Genomic DNA, 18759 nt, shown 5'->3' with positions numbered 1-18759 from the left:
CTGGGGCGAGGTTAACATTTTTATTTTTTTATTTTTTAGAAGAAATTCTGAATTTAATAATGAGATTCTAACTGTTATTGTTCTGAACAAATTTTTAACACTCAATAATTATATCAATAATTCAAAAATAATATGCCCAAGAGGAGGAGGAGGAGGAGGAGGAGATCTTTCTCAGATTCAAATTTATTGTGATTCAAATTTACCATATTTGTTAATCATTCATTACAATGAATAATGTTTGAAGTTGAAATCCTACAAATTTCAAACTCTTCTTTTCCTTCCCTTTTGCAAGCACATTAATAAAAAATTATATGACATATATAGCACAGTTCAAGAAATTAAATATGTGTAACCTATGTACTCAATATGACTTTGCCCAATCAACAAAGGGCCTCCTGCTAGTATGTATGTATTTCTACCAACCCTAAGTGTCTTCTTCTCTTGGATAGACTGGATCAACCAGGTGTACTTACGGACCAACCATGACAGGCTGAAAGCTGCCCATACTTTTGTGACAGATGAGCTCAAGACCCTTGGGGTTCCTTTCCTCAACCGCAATGCAGGCTTCTTTGTATGGATTGACTTCCGAAAGGTCAGTGTTCATAAGAAGAGCCCTGCTGTATCAGACCAAGGATTCATCTAGCATTCTGTTTCCACTAGTAACAGAACAGGTGCTTCTGGGAAACCTAGGAACAGATTAGGAAAACAATTCTCCATTGCCTACTTTCTATCTATCTATCTATCTATCTATCTATCTATCTATCTATCTATCTATCATATTTGTACACTGCCCAAAACGCAAGTCTCTGGGCAGTTTAAAACAAAACAATATAAACAATAAATAAAAAGGTCAAAACATTACAATAATTTAAAATGTAAAACAACGTTAAAACTATTAAAAATTATCAGACTATTAAAACAGTATCTAATTAAAAGAAGTATACTCTGAAGATGGGGATTCTGTTTAACCATTATGGCTACTGGACACTGGAAGGTCTATCTTTTATGAATTTATCCAATCCTTTTTTTTTTTTGGAGGGGTGTGGTTTTAATCTTGGGAGAGGTATGAAAGGAATCAAGCTGTCATCTGGTGTCTTGGCATTTGGAAAACATTTCTTGTGACTGATATAGATAATATTTAGCATAGATAATATTTAGCATTTGTTTAGTGCTCTTGAGTGTTCAAAGCGCTTCATGTGAATAATATTCCTCTAACGGTAACAATCCTTTTAAGGTAAGGAAGTATTATGGGAATGGGGCTTGTAGCTCAGTGGTATATCATCTGCTTGGCCTGCTAAAGGTCCCAGGTTCAATACCTGGCATCTCCACTTGGTGCTGGGAAAGACTCCTGCCTGAAACCTTGGAGAGCCACTGCCAATCAGTGTAGATAGTACTGAGCTTGATGGACCAATGGGCTGACTCGGTATGAAATAGCTTCCTGTTTCCCCCATATATTCCCCATATTCCTATGTCCCCATATTGAAGCTGAGACTGAGAAGAAGTAGCTTGCCTAGGGGCAACTAGTGAGTTGGCAGAGGGAAGATTTGAACTAGGAAAGTCTCGATTCCTGTCTCAGTCTCTTTACTGCTATGCTACACCAGATAGCATTGTTTCACTGGAGAAAAGCTTTTTGAAAGGATTGCTGAGACATTCCTTTAAAGTGTAGCAACTAGGGATGTGCAAAAATCTATTTTTTAATTCAATTTGTGCCCAGAACATAGGAACATAGGAAGCTGCCATATACTGAGTCAGACCATATGTCCATCTAGCTCAGTATTATCTTCACAGACAGGCAGCAGCTTTTCCAAGGTTGCAGGCAGGAATCTCTCTCTCAGCCCTATCCTGGAAATGCCAGGAAGGGAACCTGGAACCTTCTGCTCTTCCCAGAGCGGCTCCATCTCCTGACGGGAATATCTTACAGTGCTCACACATCTAGTCTCCCATTCATATGCAACCAGGGCAGCTCCCATTCATATGCAACCCTGCTTAGCTAAGGGGACAAGTCATGCTTGCTACCACTAGACCAGCTCTCCATATCTACCCCCTCCAAATCATCCCAGATTCTATTTGTATTTGCTTTGATTCAATTTGGTTTCAGACTGATTTGGACCACTTAACAAGGTCATAGGGCCACAAAATTTGGGAGATGGGTAGGTCCCCATGGGTGCCACCTACCACCCAAATTTCAAGGCGGTGGGACACTTGGTTAATTTTTAAAAATGATTTTTATTTTAGTTTTTACTGATTTTGAACATTTCTACCATAGGAAAAAAATGGGGATTCAAATTTGCCATATCCTAATCCTAAAACGGATCCCCAGCTTTCATTTAAAAAAAAAAAAGCTAAGCTCTAGCCCTTGTAGAAGTGGACTTATGGAGCAAAATGTGCAGTCATTGTGTTTGGATTCTTTGGTGTATAATAACTTTTCCTCATAATGAATCCCTATGAGGATTCATTGCACACCTTCATTTCTTCTGTTCATTTTGACTATCATTGGACAGTGCCAACTGTCAACTGCCATGTGTCAACTATACCACCACACACACACACACACACACACACACACACACACACTGGGGTACTCAGTTTATTTTTAAGGTATTTTTGAAGTGTTTAGATTCTTTGGTGTCTTCCTTACACACCTTCATTTCTTCTGTTCATTTTTACCACACTGCTTTGCAGATGGGGGTGGGGAATTAGTGGCATCCCATGTTCCAACTACCCCACAAACCACTGCGTACTCAGTTTATATTTTAGAAATTTGTGAGGTGTTTAGACTCTTTGGTGTGTAATGAATCCTCATAGGGATTCATTATGAAGAAAGGTTATTAGACACCAAAGAGCCTAAACACTTGAAAAAAATCTTAGAACATAAACTGAGTAGTACCCCACTGCCTTGAGGATGGGAGTGGGGTGTAGTTGGCACATGGCAGTTGACAGTTGGCACTGTCGAAAAGACAGTCAAAATGAATAGAAGAAATGAAGGTGTGTAATGAATCCTCATAGGGATTCATTGAGGGAAAGTTATTATACACCAAAGAATTCAAACACTTGAAAAATAGTGACCACACATTTTGCTCCATAACTCCACTTCTACAAGGAGCTTAGCTTAAAAAAAAAAAAAAAAATCAAAGCTGGGAATCTGGGGGAATTAATAGGAGGGATCTGAATCTCGAATTGATTCTAATCGAATCAGGCACAATTTGATTTGTACCCGAATCTAGCCAATGGACCACAGGGGTGATTTGTTTTGTCTCCAAATTGCCCGAATCAGCTAGATTCAGGTACAAATTGATTTGTACCCAAATCAATTTGCACATCCCTAGTAGCAACACACTTTCCTCTGCCCTGGTCTCAAAAACTGTGTCATCCATCAAAATAGCTCTCTTTTGTTTCTCACAAAGTAGCCAGATGTACGTCCGTACACCTTTCATTCAGAAACTGATTTGGAAATCTTTTGTGAATTAGTGAATTAATTTTATTGGGACTTGTATGCCTCCTCCCCGTCCCTAGCAAAGTGTTTACAGCTTTAGATTTCAATTGTCATGATATTTGAATGTTAATGTTGTGTAAAGTGTTATAGTTGGACTGCATATTTTGATGGTTCAATCTGGATATTGTACTCATAAGCTGCTTTAGACATCCTAGTGAGAAAGTGGCATGTAAATTAGTTAAACTAAGTATTCTCTAAATTGCCAGATGTTTCCCCTTTGCCCAACCAAGCAAAACATCTTGGAAAGATCCCTTTGCTTCTTAAACCATTGGCAGTGGGTGAAAGAGTCCTTAGTTCTCTTAACTTGTCTGAGACCATGGCAGCCCCATTCTCAGAAAGGAGAGAATGCCTCCCTTGTCTCCACTTACCCCTTTATTTTTATTGTATTTAAAAAAATATTTTGCCTATATTCTCACTTTCTCCTAACTCTGTGGGGGATCTCATGTCTCTCCCTACACTAAGGAGACATGAAGATAGTTCCTTCTTAAGCCTGTAACCCTCTTATATATGTTGACTTTGCTGTCTTGTTAACTGGCTCTAGTACCTGAGGAGAGGAACATTTGAGGAGGAAATGCTGCTCTGGAGGCGCTTCTTGGATAACAAGGTCCTGCTTTCCTGTGGTAAAGCCTTTGAGTGTGGCGAGCCCGGCTGGTTCCGCATTATCTTTGCTGACAAGCTACACCGGCTGCAGCTAGGTCAGTGCTGGCTTCATCGTGTTGTCTATCCCAAGTCGGCACAACCTGTTTGCCACCAAATCAAGCATAGCCTACTAGTTAGTTGGGTATTGTGGCCTGCTGGCCTGTTTTGGCACTCCCGGGCAAGCCGCAAAACCAGGTTTAACTGTCGGACTCCTGATGGGATATCATAGATGGCTAGTGGGCTGCATTCACCTTGGTGGCTAAGGAGTTGTGCAGGCCCACTCTTCATTCACCATGTTTGTTGCCCGCCCACCCACTTTCATGTCTTCTGTAGTACTGTCTTTATTTTTTATAATTCTTGGGAGGTAGATGAAGATTTAGAAGAGCAGAGAAAGCAGCATGTAAGTAATATTGTTAAATTTTCAAAAGAGGAAATAATCATTTGCTGACGCATTGTGCAAGAGAATCCGGGCAGCCAGAGCACTACCTGCGCCCCTGTGCATGTATAAACACCACTGATGGGGCTAGGGAAGCAGCAGTCAATCACAAGTGCTCCATGCACACAGTTGCACAATGCGGCGCTCATTATTTCCAATGGGCATTGTGTCGCACAACTGCATGCACAGGGTGCTTACAACCAAGTGCCCATGTTCCCTGGTACGGCATGTCAGGCACTGATCTTAAAGTTTCTTTAGCTGAGGCTAATCCTGGGCACACCCACTTAGGAATAAATCCCATTGAGGTTTGTGGGATTTATATCTGCATAAATCATGATTGGATGAAAACAGCCTCAAGATAACTGGTAGACATTTATAGAAAACACGATGGCTGTGGGTCATCACACTAAACTAAGAGTTTTGTTTTCTGGGAGACTGACTTGGCTGAAAGGATAAGACCAATGGTTGGATTTACTTTTGACCCTGTTCAAAAATATTCTCAGAAATACATGAGAGAATACAAGGGGCACATGATACATCATTAAGAGATGGGCTTAACACAGAAAGTAAACTGGAAATGTCACTGTCTTCTTGTTTTTTGTTTTGTTATAAAATTAAATGGTGTGTGTGTGTGTGTGTGTGTGTGTGTGTGTGTGTGTGTGTGTGTAAGGCTGGCCAGCCGGCCAACTGGGACCATAAGATGGTTTCCACATCCCTCTAAGTTATGAACATACAGAAGTTCCTGTGGATAGGATAGGAGATCAGCAAGCAGATGTTAATTCTTAGTCCTGCTTTCTCCCTTTCTATCCTGGACAAGACTGAGGTTCTGGAATGTTTGTGGAACAAGCTCTCCTGTCTCATACCTCCTTGGTGCTTTGGACTTCTCTCTTTGCAGCCTCATTTCTCTTATCTGGCCAGGACCACCATCTTCTGACCACAGGCATTCCCACACCACCTTTGGTACACGTTGACACTGTTGACACTGAAGAGAGCTAGGCACTATATATCTGTGGTGCCAGTCACATTTTAAATACTGTGTATTTTTGTGGTCACCATCTCAAAAAAGATATCATGGAGCCTCAAAAGATTCAGAGGAGGACAACCAAAATGATCCTATGAGGAAAGTCAAAAGTGTTTGTGATTATTAGTTTAGAAAAGGTGAGCAGGGACATTACAGAATTTTATAAAATTATGCATAATGTGAACAGAGAGATTTTTTCTTCTCTCATAGCACTAGAACGTAGGATCAGTCAATGACATTGGCTGGTAGTAAGTTCAAGAAAATAGTTACACAAGACAAAATCAATTCATGGATTTGCTGCCACAACATATGGTGGTGATGCCTCCTGGCTTTGCTTTAAAATGGAATTAGATAAATTAATGAAGGATAGGTTTATCAAAGCTATGATTAAAAGGAGGCAGTATTCAGGTTCAGAGACAGAATTTCTCAGAATATCAGATGCCCCTGGAGGGGAAGATGCCCCTGGGAGGAGGGCAACCACCTTCATTTCTTGCTTGTGTCTGCCTTCAAGGCTTCTGGGTGGCCCACTGTGGCAAACAGGATATTGGACAGACCTTTTGGTCCACTCTTATATTTTTAGGAGGCTGGATTTAACATTTTTTTCAGAATGAACAGATACTGTACTTCAGTATGATACTGTACAGAACAGATAAATGTACTTCATTTCAGTAAGTTGCTGTAAGTAACGTGGGCTTCTCTTCCAGCCCTGACTGTCAAACTGCAGTTCAGCTTTTACCTCATCTGTGTGTGTCTCTTTAATCTCCATCCCAAAAGTTGTCCGATTCTTGTTGAATACTGGCTTCTTTGATGGTGCTACACAAATGGCAAAGTTGATGAGTGAGGCAGGGAAGCTATTGAGCAGTGACCATTCATACAAATCTGTCACCATCTTGCTTGCCAAGTGGCGAGACCATGTTAATGGAACTATTCTGGAATGCTGGCAGAACATCCCGAGACTACTTTTGGGCTTATGTGGGGAATTAGCGAGACTAGTGGGAACAGTCATTACTGAATCAATTTGTGCAAAGCTCTGGTCTGGAAATAAAGGCTTGAGAGAGGGATATGGTACATTCAGATTTATTTAAGGGTTATTGGGGTACAGGAAATGAAAAATAGTTTGGCAATTGATAAAAGACGCTAAAATTTAACTAGCAATATAAATCAGAGACTCACAAAGAGGCGTTTTAGCTTAAAGCTCCAAATTGTGATTAAATCAGCTTAATGCTTGCCAGAGAGGGAGAGGGCCTGGAGTGCTGAGTTTTAGATTTAGGAGAGGGAGGGAGAGATTATTAGTAACAAGTGAATTTTTGGCCCATTGAATAACGGGCGCTAGTAACGGCGCTCCTGGCCCCCCACCGCCATTCCCCCTCCCTCCGCTGTCCGCCCCCCCTACCTTTAAGGGCCAAATCGGCCCAGGCACTTGCCCCCGCCAGGCCGGGGAGACGGAGGCCGGGACCGGGGGCGGAGCGGAGGCCATGTAACTTTTAAAATAAATGTTCCCGCGGCCGACGCCGCCGACCGCCCACCCTCCCTCCCAGCTGCCGAGTCCCCCTTACCCTGGCCGACTTCTGACAGCCGAAGACAGCCCTTAATTTAAGAGGCAGAGAGGAGCTCGCAAGCAGAGCTCCTCTCTGTGCAAAGCCTCTTGCCGAACTGCCGCTTTGGGCGCTTGTGTCCCTTGCGCCCAAAGCGGCAGTTTGGCAAGAGGCTTTGCACAGAGAGGAGCTCTGCTTGCGAGCTCCTCTCTGCCTCTTAAATTAAGGGCTGTCTTCGGCCGACAGAGGTCGGCCAGGGTAAGGGGGACTCGGCAGCTGGGAGGGAGGGTGGGCGGTTGGCGGCGTCAGCCGCGTGAGCATTTTTAAAAAAAGTTACATGGCCTCCGCTCCACCCCCGGCCTCCGTCTATTTCGGCCAAGGCGGCAGCTCTGCCGCCGCCTCGGTCACTTTCCCCTGCTGCCACTTCTCTGGCTGCTTCGGGGCAGCCGCTTCTGGCCACCCAAGATGGCTGCCAGGTGCCGGCGATCGTGTCTCCCTTGCCCTGTTCTGGGCATGCGCTTCGCGCATGCCCAGAACAGGGCAGGGAGGCACGGACACCAAGCGTTTTATTAGAGAGGATTCTTTTGGCAGTGTATTCAGTCATGCAGAAATATGTGGTAGAGTTCTAGGGGTGGTGGTGGTTCTCTTATTCAGAATTTATAGACTTCAGAATTTGGGGGGGGCGGGGGAGTGGAGTGAGCCAGGAAGTGGTGAGCTGCTGCCAGTTCTGCATTTGGCTGTGATGTTTTAGCAGGACCATGTGAATTGTTACTACTTGGTAGCTCTGACACATTAGCTATTCATCTGAATCATGCTTCCCTGCAGCTGATATCTCTCCCCCCCCGCCCCGCTTTCCTCCAGGCATGCAAAGGGTCCGCGAGGTCCTAGAAGAACACGAGCATGAAATGCTGAATGAAGATAAAGACCAGTCTTGCCAGTCTGACTCAGAGGGCAAAGCAGACAGCACAGACGAAGTGATCTTTGTTTCCCACCACCAGGAACCAGCCTCAGCTGGTGGCTCCAACCTTGGTGATCTTATTGGCCTCTTGCAGCAGCAAATGCGCTCCTCTGACTGGCTGCAGAAGAATACAGTGGAGCAGTTTGCACAGGAGAAGCCAGAAATCTATGATGTTTTCAGCAAGTTGGTGGGGAAACAGTAGAAAGCTCTGGTGCATCTATGCAGGGACGGTCACTGGAGCTCCTCATTGCTCGGCTTTGACTTATAGCCAAGGATATATTTTCTATAGGACAGGAACCAATTTTTGTAAAGCTCCTTCCTTAGCCATCCTCTCATCACTGAAAGGGATTGGGTCCATGAATCGAGGGGTGCCTTTTACTCTGCCTCTATCTCCTGTATTGTATTCTTTCTCTATATATTTTATAATGAACAGGCTTGTGCTTTCATGTAGGGAGAGTGATGGTGTTCTCATTTGTGCTGTTGCTGCTTCTACTACAAATATTTATATAACGCTTTTCAACACAAATTCTTGAAACAGAAATAATAAGTAATAGTTCCCTGTCCCAAAAGAGCTCACAATCGAAAAGAAACATAAGGTAGACACCAACAGCAACTGGAGGGATGTCATGCTGGGTGTGGATTGGGCCAGTTGCTCTCCCTTGCTAAATATAAGAGGACCTCTTTAAAAGGTGTGTCATCTGGCAGGAGATGACTGATCCTGTCTTACTTTTCATGAGAAAGATTTTCACCACTGCAGAACTTATTTAAAATATCTTTTCCTGCTTGGAATGAAAGTCATGGACAACTGATTTTAACCCAAATTTGAATATGTTCTCAACAAGTAACTTTAATACATAATTTAGTGGGAGATACAAATATCCACCAGCTCAGATATGTGGGTAAGTATTAGAACAGTTCTCATCTGCTTTAGAGTGAGTGTTTGTTACTAACAGCAGTGGTTTGTTCCTAAATTCCACTATCCTGGAGGCTAGTACAAATGCTGTCTGTTTCTCATCCATTGCTCAGGGATTGGGAACAGCCCAGAGGCTCACTCACTTAGATCCCTTTCCCTCTCATACTTGAACCTGAGGTGACTGACCAGGGAGGATTAAAGCCAGGAGGATTCACACACAAGGAGAAAGAGCAAGCAATCCTGCAGCTGTTTCTGGTCCCTTAGCTGGCTTAGGTTTGCGCCAGACTGGAAACCCTAAAATGATTAAAATCTCATTGGTTTAAGTCCAACACTTTTAAGGTCTGGCTTATTTCAGTGCTATCCCTCAAGAAAAAAGTGGCCAGTCGAGTTGTTTCATATAGCTCCAGAGCCTGTCTCTGAAACAACTAGCCAACACTTCAGGTCTCTCATGGCGACATCTACCATGGAACTGATGGCCAACCATTCTCAATTTAGAGGTAAACTTTGGGCTGTAATGTGCCATGTTGCATGGTGGCCTTTTCAGATCTGTGATTCCATAAAAGCACTGTGTTAGTGGACAGGAAATGGGGCTGTGTTAGGTCTGATGCACGTGATTGAAGGAGAGAGATCATGGAGTGACTTTGTACTCAACATTAATATAGTCTTGTGAGACAGCTTCAAGGGGTGGTTGCAAATTAATCTATCCTGACTAATGAATTTTTAAATACTGTTTTATGGACATAATTTGTGATTAAGAGGGGATGAGAGGAGAGTATCTTCTCCAGCTTCAAAAACTGTTGTTGTGTGTCAGCCTTTTGAATCAGTTGGTAGCTGTTTTTGGTCAACTTGCCTTATTCTGATAACTTATGGCCTTCCCTTTTGTTTGGGGGAGGATGGCAGTCACTGCTCCCCCTTTTGCAGCTGTATTGACAACTGTATTTTCCACACCCACACCCCAGGTGGTTGCCCTTGTCAAACATTCAGTAGAAGATTATCATCAATACCAACCATAAGTACTAATGCAGATATTCCATATTTGATACCCCTGTATAGCGAATTAAAGCCTTTGTCTCGGAGCAAGCTCACATGAGGGAAAGAAATGCTGAATCATCCCTGCTGAGCTGCCTGGAAAGGCTTCTCCTAAAACTAAACTGTATTATCAGTAGGTTCAAAATGCTGCCACACACACCCCCTTTTGTTTACAGAAACTCTCTGGGCTTGGGGTGGGATAATCCGGGGGGGGGGAATCTCTCAATTTGGCTCTTGGACAAGCACAAAAATCTTCCACGTGCAAACCTACACATGGTGAGAAAACTGATAGCTGCTGAATGTTTGAAGATGTATTTACAACAAAGAAATCCCCACCACCCCCGCTTTCCTGAGTTAAAAACCAATTCAAAGAGGCTTGTAAAAAGAAAAGAACTAAAAAAAAAGTTTTATTCAATTACTATAGACTGCTTCCTCCTGAGGCTTTCTCAGATTTTAGATATGGTTAAGAATACTTAGTAGGATACAAATATAGGCTGTTTAAGGCACAGTTAAATGTTTATAGAATCTTTTGCAATGCCCTAGGTGGGCGTAGGCTAGTGTTTCTTATTTTAATTATGTTGCAGGTAAACAATACTAGAACAGTATCAGGGATATACAAAACACACACCAAAGAAACAGAGATTCTAATGCAAATTCTTACTAAACCACTTTCTCCTGCCCTAACCTTCCGAAGCCACTAGCCTTGGCTTCCTTTTTCCTTGAACTCACCAAATTCCTGTTGAGAATCAATCCCCTGCAGTTCTATCTTCCAAGAGCTGCAGTCATCCTGTTGCAGCAAACTCCATTGCAATATGACCCCCTTAATCCTCCAGCACAGAACTTCCTTTCTTGTTCCCAGAATTCCCAGCAACAGCTCTCTAGGTCCCAGCCCCCCTGGTGGACTGATTGTGCAATCTCTGTAGGTCACCAGCCAGTCAGTCAAGACAAGGGTTCACTTCCAGTTAACTCTTTAGAGGGAGGGGAGGCTGGTCACTACACCCTGTCATACTAACTTGGATCAACTTGATTATAAGTGTAGAGCAAGCAGAAATCACAGACTAAGCGATATCAGATATTCTATTATGATAAGGAACAACATGCATCTAGAAGGCTTAAGCTATGCTGGTTGTTATAAGGTAAAGTTGTGCCGTTGAGTCGCTGTTGATTCCTGGCGACCACAGAGCCATGTGGTTTTCTTTGGTAGAATACAGGAGGGGTTTACCATTGCCACCTCCCACACAGTATGAGATGATGCCTTTCAGCATCTTCCTATATCGCTTCTGCCCGATATAGGTGTATCCCATAGTTTGGGAAACATACCAGCGGGGATTTGAACTGGCAACCTCTTTCTCCCTAGGCATGCTACTTCTCCGCTGCGCCGTCAAGTCTGTGTCAACTCCTGGCACCCACAGAGCCCTGTGGTTTTCTTTGGTAGTATACAGGAAGGGTTAACCATTGCCACTTCCTGCGCAGTATGGGATGATGCCTTTCAGCATCTTCCTATATACCTGCTCCCCGATAGGATAAGGCAAAAGATGCATTCTGTGAATGAATAGAGGGCTGCAATGCAAATGGACCTAACTGCGGTGCCAACTGCAGTTAGGTCTGTCCCTATTAGATTTGCAAATCTGTCCCCAATAGATCTGCAGATTAGTCAAAGGTCATGAAAATTCCATGTGGAACAGGCTTGACAGTACAGAAGGATCTTCAAGTCTAGCATTTGTCAAGTCACATTTATTATAAACTAGTTAATAACCTGCAAGACATCATAGCTATGGCTGGTTATTTGGGGGCAGAGGGGAAAAGGGAGGGCTCCTTGCATTACCCTCACTTTTGCCCACCTCTTCCTCTTCTGCCTATTATGCTGCACCAAATACAGCCTACAAGACTTGTATTGTGGCCTGTGGGGACTCCCTGTTTTTGCTGTCGTACTTAGGTACAATTGATTATTCGGTTACTGATGGATCACAGGCTGTACTGAGAGTGCTGGGAGTTTTTAAGAACAAAGAGAGAGAACATTGGAAGCTTATTGTCGCTTAAAAAAACAACCACCACCACCTCTGGTTCATTTTAAGGTCCAAGTTTTCCAGCAATTCATGTTCAGAATAGTTTGCTTTTTGTCCTCAGCTTGCTAGGAACATTTATTCATAGTAAAGGACGCAAGCAAAACGAAGCATAAAAAAACCCAAAAACCCTGTACTGGATAAACACTGGAAGCAAAGGCTATTTTTAGCTGCTCAGTGTATTCCCTGCTGTTCTGCAGCAGATTCTGAATGTGCACAAATACATGCACGAGGGCTTCGCTATTCTAGGCAAGTCCTCCGCCTGACCCTTTTCTCTCTGAACACCCACATGCCAAAAGCAAAGGATTAAAGATTAATACTACAGCAAACCATGGCAACTGCATTTCATTCATCAGTGTTTCATTCGTTTGCTTTCTTTAAATGATGGGGAAAGTTGGGCAGGGTAGAATCTGTTACTTTAAATGAGCTGCCATTATATGCTCTAGTCTAATGCTTAAGCCTAGAGAAGAAAACTTCAGAAATTAGGATCAAGGGAGGTTAATTCAGCCCATCTGTTATAAATCATGGGGTTATTTGGGCTAAACACAGGAAACAAAATATAGTGGCCCACATAATACACAGCACAACAGAGTTGTAATTCTGTGCCTTGGGGCAGCTGTGACAATGGGTGGGGGGAGATGTCTGCATTACCACCCATTCTTTACCAGCATCAGAAGATTACAGCAGGTCCCAAGGCACAGCGTTACAGCTCCATGACACTGCACATCATGTGGCCACTAAATTTCACATATTCTACATGGTTCCTATGGACTAGCCCATTGTTGGTAACCATATGTGGAAACTGGCAATGACTAAATGGCTGGCATAAGTAATAACAATCTATAATACAAAATACACATTTGGCAACATGTCTGAATGTGTTATAATGTGGTCAGTTCCCCACCCCCTCCTGTTTTTATTTTGCCTTCATGTACTGGATCCAACTGAAACATACGATTTCTGACAGTACAGATCTCTCATGGACTTCAGAGTGCCGATAGGATAGTGTGTTTGTGAAAGTACAGCAATTCCCAGTTCTCAAGCCTCCTTGCACCTGGGAAGCTTACTCATCATAGAGAAGTAGACTATCGGGGCACATGTGAATTGGCTACTGGCAGATGTTGACGCCTGTCTCTGATGATAACCATATTGTTTATCTTGTTTTTGTGGGCAAGAGGAAGCTTAGATTAGTCCATTATTTGTGTAGTTGAGTGTAGGGGGGCAACCCATTTCCATCCTTAGGCTATGTTAAAGGTAAAGTGTGCCATCAAGTCGATGTCAACTCCTGGTGACCACAGAGCTTTGGTAGAATACAAAAGACAAAAGAGGGGTTTACCATTGCCATCTCCGGCACAGTATAAGATGATGCCTTTCAGCATCTTTCTATATCACTGCTGCCCAATATAGATGTTTTCCATAGTCTGGGAAACATACCAGCAGGAATTCGAAGCGGCAACTTCTGGCTTGCTAGTCAAGTGATTTCCCAGCTGCACCATTAGGTGACTTAGGCGATGTTGGCCATGTCTAAAACAGATAAACTTTATGAGAGGGATCAAGTTTATCAGTAGCATTAGTAAGGAACCTGGGTACAGGTTACCACATCTTAGCAAGTGCAACTTGCAGAAAAGCTGTCTTAGTTCAGACAAATTTATGGGTAGGGTTGCCATATTCAAGCTTCCCAAATCCAGGAGACCTAATTTGCATATTATGCAAAATATGTGACAACTAACTTTATTTATTTATTTATTTATTTGGCAGATGTTTATACTTTCTCCTCCTTCTCTGCCCTCCCATATGATCGGATCCAGAGTAAAATCCGGGCAGCACATTTGAAATCCATGTAAATCCGGGTGGAATTTAGCAGCCGGGTGGAGGAGCCAAAATCTGGGGGCTACCCTAAATTCCCGGGGACATGGCAAGGCTATTTATGGGGTAAAATAAATGTCCTTTCTAGCATTCAGCTAGAAAGATGTTCCTTCCCAGAAAACAAATTGTTTTGTCTCCTCTGGAACTGAAGGTGATAGACAAAAGCAGGAGGCTTGGCATGAATGTCTGAGCCTGCAAGTCATGAGCAAAGAGTCAGGTGCAACAAGCAAGCCTTTTTAGGTGCTGACTTAAAGTCAAATGTCTGTGGGTCTAGTATCTCATGATCAACTGGTAATGCACTGGCTGCATCCAGTCCCCACAATTCCCCCGCCCCAAGGCCTGCTAAATTTTGCTCACAATTTAGCTTGTAAGGTAGGGGTAGGCAAATTTGGCCTTCCAGCTGTTGTTGAATTACAACTCCCATCTTCCCCAGGCACAATAAATTGTGGCTGGGGATGATGGGAGTTCAACAACAGCTGGAGGGCCAGGTTTGCCCACCCCTGTTGTAAGCAAAACAAGGTTTCATAAACATATTCTGGAAATGCAAAGGACCACAGCCAATCTGCCTCTTGAGGAAATCTTCAAGGAAGCACCACATATTCATCCCAATGGCCAGTGGCCTCAGACCATCCAAGTGCATACGTTTTGTATCTGTGAAGCTACTACTAGGCGATGCCAACTTGGTTACAGAGCCATCTATGAGGTGGCCAGATCATTCTGTTGGCCCTCAATCAGCTGGTCAAACCCAACGTAGGAAATGCTGACAGCCAGGGCTAGTATTTTAGGAAGGAAGGGATTAAACCTCTAGCCAACAATAGCTTTGTGTAGTCAATCTCTCCTTACTCATACCCCTAAGGGCACAGCACTTCAGGACAAGGGGCTGTGAGGTGAGCCCACTGTACAATAAATTTCCTGTCATCACTGATACAGTATTATATAAGATATTTGCTGGTCAGTGACCGAAATAAAAAATTACTTACTTACATACACAAAAGATAACTAGCTAAAGAATCCCAACCAAGTCCTGTGGCTATTTTGTCCTCTGCAGTTTCAGCTCTGTGTAATAATGAGGTGCAAATGGCACTGGGTAAGCTCTTGCATGCAGAATATGAATGAACAGTGGGAGAGAAACTGGCTGTGAGCTGAAGAATGTTATTTGTGATCTCAAACCGATTTCCTCTTTCCCCACTCCGTGCTGCACATGAAGGCAAGAGGGTGGGGGTGAGGAAGCCCTGTTTTGACGTAATTATACAAATTAATAGCTTGTCACCCTGAAGCTGACGAATAATTTTGCAGGATATAAATGGCAAGGCAGAGTCTAAAAATAGTTTTGCTGCAGACCTGTCTGCCTTAGCGATACCACTGGAATACAAACAAGATCCCTTGCTGCTTTTTCTGCAGAGCCAAGAAAATATCCATTGGAAGATATCTGTTGTTTTCTGAAAAGTGTCTCAAAACCTAAGCAGAACAGGGAAGGAATCTTTACACAATTTACACTCTTGGTCGGTTTGCTTACACTTTTTTCCTTGGTGGAAATTTCCTATTTTACCTGACAGGAGTGTAACTACCATCCCTTTTTACTTGCAATTGACCTGGTGCAGAAAAGCTCAGATCCAGGGAGAAGTGCTTGTGGGGCACTGTGTGGGCATCAGCATGACATGTTGAGCAACTCTCAATCCTCCCCCCCTCCACCAGCAGTGTGTGGAGTGGCCAATGTTCTCACTGCATGACAATGCAGCTCTTCCCTTCAGGGTTCCATACCATCCAGTCACCATGCACACCAAGGAGTGCTTCTCCATTCATAAAAGAGGCAATACTCTATTCATCATGCACCCTTTGCTTCTTGGTAAACAGTGTCAGAGAAAGTCGTCGGTGTTTAATGATGGTAACATGGCAATAGGGAGGGAGAGCACATCTTATGGAAGCAGGTTTGGGACACGATTTTTCTCACTGCACACACGAAATGCTGCTGTGGGAGGGCGGAAAGGGCAGTCCCTTGCTTCCAGAAGCCTTGGCTGTTTGTGTGGGGGCAGATCAGCAAACAGCAGCAGCTGCACGCCCACGGCTGTGCTTAGGGAGCCTGCCCACCGCTTCCTCCCAACTGAGGAGTATTTCAGGCAGGTATCCCTTTTCACTTCTGCCAAAGGTTACAAACTGACCAGGAAAACAAAAACAAAAAACTGCCTGATCTGTTCCTCCACTAAACAGCAGGTGATGCTTTTTACAACATGAAGATAAATACATACTGTAATCACTTCCTAACAGTTGGCACATCAAGCTGTTGGTGCTGATTAAAAAGCTGTCAACCCCTCTATTCCTGCTAACCATCTGTTTGGCAACTGAGAGGTGACTAGCATCCATGGATCTCTGGATCTGGTGAAAATCTTAAACAGAAGATTTAAAAAGGAATTTAATGAAGACTCACATCATTGTCAAAGTGTGATATCAGCAACAGGAATAAATGAAACCCAGAGAGAACCCAGTACTGAAATCTTAGAAGAGAGCAATCACTTTGTTGTTCCAGTGACTAAGCTACTCTTCCCCACTTGACAAAATGTATCTGACAGTATGCATGGCAGCAAACCCTCTACTTGAAACCCAAAGGGTGGTGTTTGGTGGGGGGTGCAGACTGCTTGAAGGATGCGGGACATTATTACATGACACAATGTTAGTGTCTTTTTAGTGACGTACTCACTTTCCTATGACAACACCAAGAAGTAGGACAGCAATCAGTGACATCAGGTACAGAATCCAATAGGAGTTCATGATACCTTCGGGGATATGATCCGTTGAAAACAGCTGGTGCAGCTATGCAATCCTTCAGGGGATGCAGGGGCCCTGAGCAACCTGTCATTCACTGATGGGACTCGGGATGGATGCTTGCTGAGAGAGAAACATCAACTCATCGTGCCATGCTATTGAATCAGCCAGCTCACACCATAAGCCATTGGGAACAGAGATAGCTACCAGATTAAATCAAAGTCAGGCAAAGTGCAGTTTCTCTCTTGAAAGAGGAGTCAGAAAAGTCAGTGGGCAGGCACCCCTCTACCCATGGGTGGAGAAGGGATGGGGGAGAGCCCTGCCAGATTCTTCATTCTGAGGAGCCAGATCTCCCAACAAGTTTAAGGGAATATATGATGATGTCATTGCCACGGAGCATCAGGCTCCAGTGAAGCTTGACTGGGAGGGACAGAGGCTCAACCCCCAAAGCTGAAAAAGTTAGTCATCTTTACGCAAAACAATCACGAGTGAGAGAGATTAGGAGGAGATCCATAAACAGCAAGATATCAGAATGTGGTGGTGGGTTTGAGCCAGTCTGTGATGGGGCCAAATGGAGACATCAGTTACTGAATAATATTCTTTCCCTCCACCTCCCACATTTTCTAACATACTCAGCCTATGCAGTCCAGACCATAACAATTGATCAAATGCCTCCCAGCTCTGGTCTCAGTTGAAGACGTGTGATCAATTGCTATGGCTTGCTATGACCAAATAGGCCAGAGAACAGGTGGATCCAGCATGGGGTGGGGTGGGGGGCAGCTACAGTCAGTGGCCTTTTGACCACTGTTCCCACTCCTCCTCCTCCTCTTTGAACAATTATATAGCACTTTTCAACAGTTCTCCAAGTGATTTACATAGAAACATAAATAAGCATAACCTTCTGTGAAAAGGTTTTGAATAAAAATTATGCAAGCACTCAGAACATTTATAAATGCACAATGATAAAATTCCCATTCCTCTAGGAGTTATCTTATTATAAATCAAAGGAACATTGGAGATATTTCTGCACACGGGCTGCCCCTGCTCCTTTTACTTTCTACAGTACATTCCTCCACTAAGCTATGGACATGCTTGTTGGACCAATTTAAGCACCAGTCACTTGATATTTGGGATTTGAGCACTGAGAACCTTCTCTCACTGCTTAATCACGTAGCATGGGGACCCAGCAGCACATGGGATAGCTCGACGTACTAATATGGCGGCAACATTTGGCACTGTCTACATTTCACAACCATAAGCACGTTCTGTGAGTATGACCTATATCCCATAGACACTTTGCTTCTCCTTCTTAGCTACACAGCTATCTCATGCCAGAACTGATACGGCAACAGACTAAATGTAGAGCCAGCCCTCGCTATGCAATGAGAGATCTCATCATCTGCATCTAGGCAGTCAGTGAGAGCATGCTCCCTAAAATAGCAGGAGGTAAGGTTGAGTCCCACCAACTGTAACGGCTGCATGAACGTGCACATTCCCAGGCAGAGGCCAGGCAGTACTTGAGAAGTTTCTTTAATGTGCCTTGGAGAATGCAAATTATAACCAAAGCAATGCAATTATTAGTTTGCATTAAATATCCTCAACAAAATGAGCAATCAGAGAACAAGCATGAGCAAGCAGTAGCCTTTTTGGCAAGCCAGCCTTTTCTATGTGATCATGGAGAAACTGAGGATTGGATGCTTGAACCAGTTCAAAGCTGCATATCTGCTGTTCTCAAAGTTTTCAAGTGACTGAGCCATGCTAACAAATTGATCCTATGCATGCTTACTCAAAGTAAGTCCCACTGAATATAATGGGGCTCACTTCCAAACAAGAGTGCATAGGACTGAATCTGATACTATCACAGATAGATGCAGGGACACACCTTTAGGCACACCTAAGACCATTGATACGTCTAAGTTTCTGTGAGAAAGGATGCCTCCAAAAATAGGAAAGACAGATACTAAGCTGTCCAAGCCCTTTGTGAACCCTGAGGCAACATTCCATCTATATATATAATTCTCCTGGGTGTGCCCAGGAAAAATGTGT

At 43.5% G+C, this 18759-nt stretch overlaps 1 protein-coding gene across 2 annotated transcripts in view; it reads left to right on the top strand.

Annotated features, from left to right (window-relative positions):
- ACCS (1-aminocyclopropane-1-carboxylate synthase homolog (inactive)) overlaps positions 1 to 8528 on the top strand; it is a 33785-nt gene extending 25257 nt beyond the window's left edge. For both annotated transcript variants that reach the window (XM_053285736.1, XM_053285737.1), the window contains exons 13-15: positions 450 to 592; positions 4035 to 4188; positions 7986 to 8528. In XM_053285736.1, coding sequence (XP_053141711.1) covers positions 450 to 592; positions 4035 to 4188; positions 7986 to 8284 — 596 coding nt within the window. In that variant the 3' untranslated portion in view covers positions 8285 to 8528. The remainder of the gene's footprint in view (positions 1 to 449; positions 593 to 4034; positions 4189 to 7985) is intronic.
- Positions 8529 to 18759: the final 10231 nt, after the last annotated feature.

The sequence above is a fragment of the Hemicordylus capensis genome, chromosome 1, assembly GCF_027244095.1.
Source record: "Hemicordylus capensis ecotype Gifberg chromosome 1, rHemCap1.1.pri, whole genome shotgun sequence".
NCBI classification, from domain to species: Eukaryota; Metazoa; Chordata; class Lepidosauria; order Squamata; family Cordylidae; genus Hemicordylus; species Hemicordylus capensis.
Note: the sequence above shows the minus strand (reverse complement) of the source record. Positions and strands in the feature narration are given on the sequence as shown.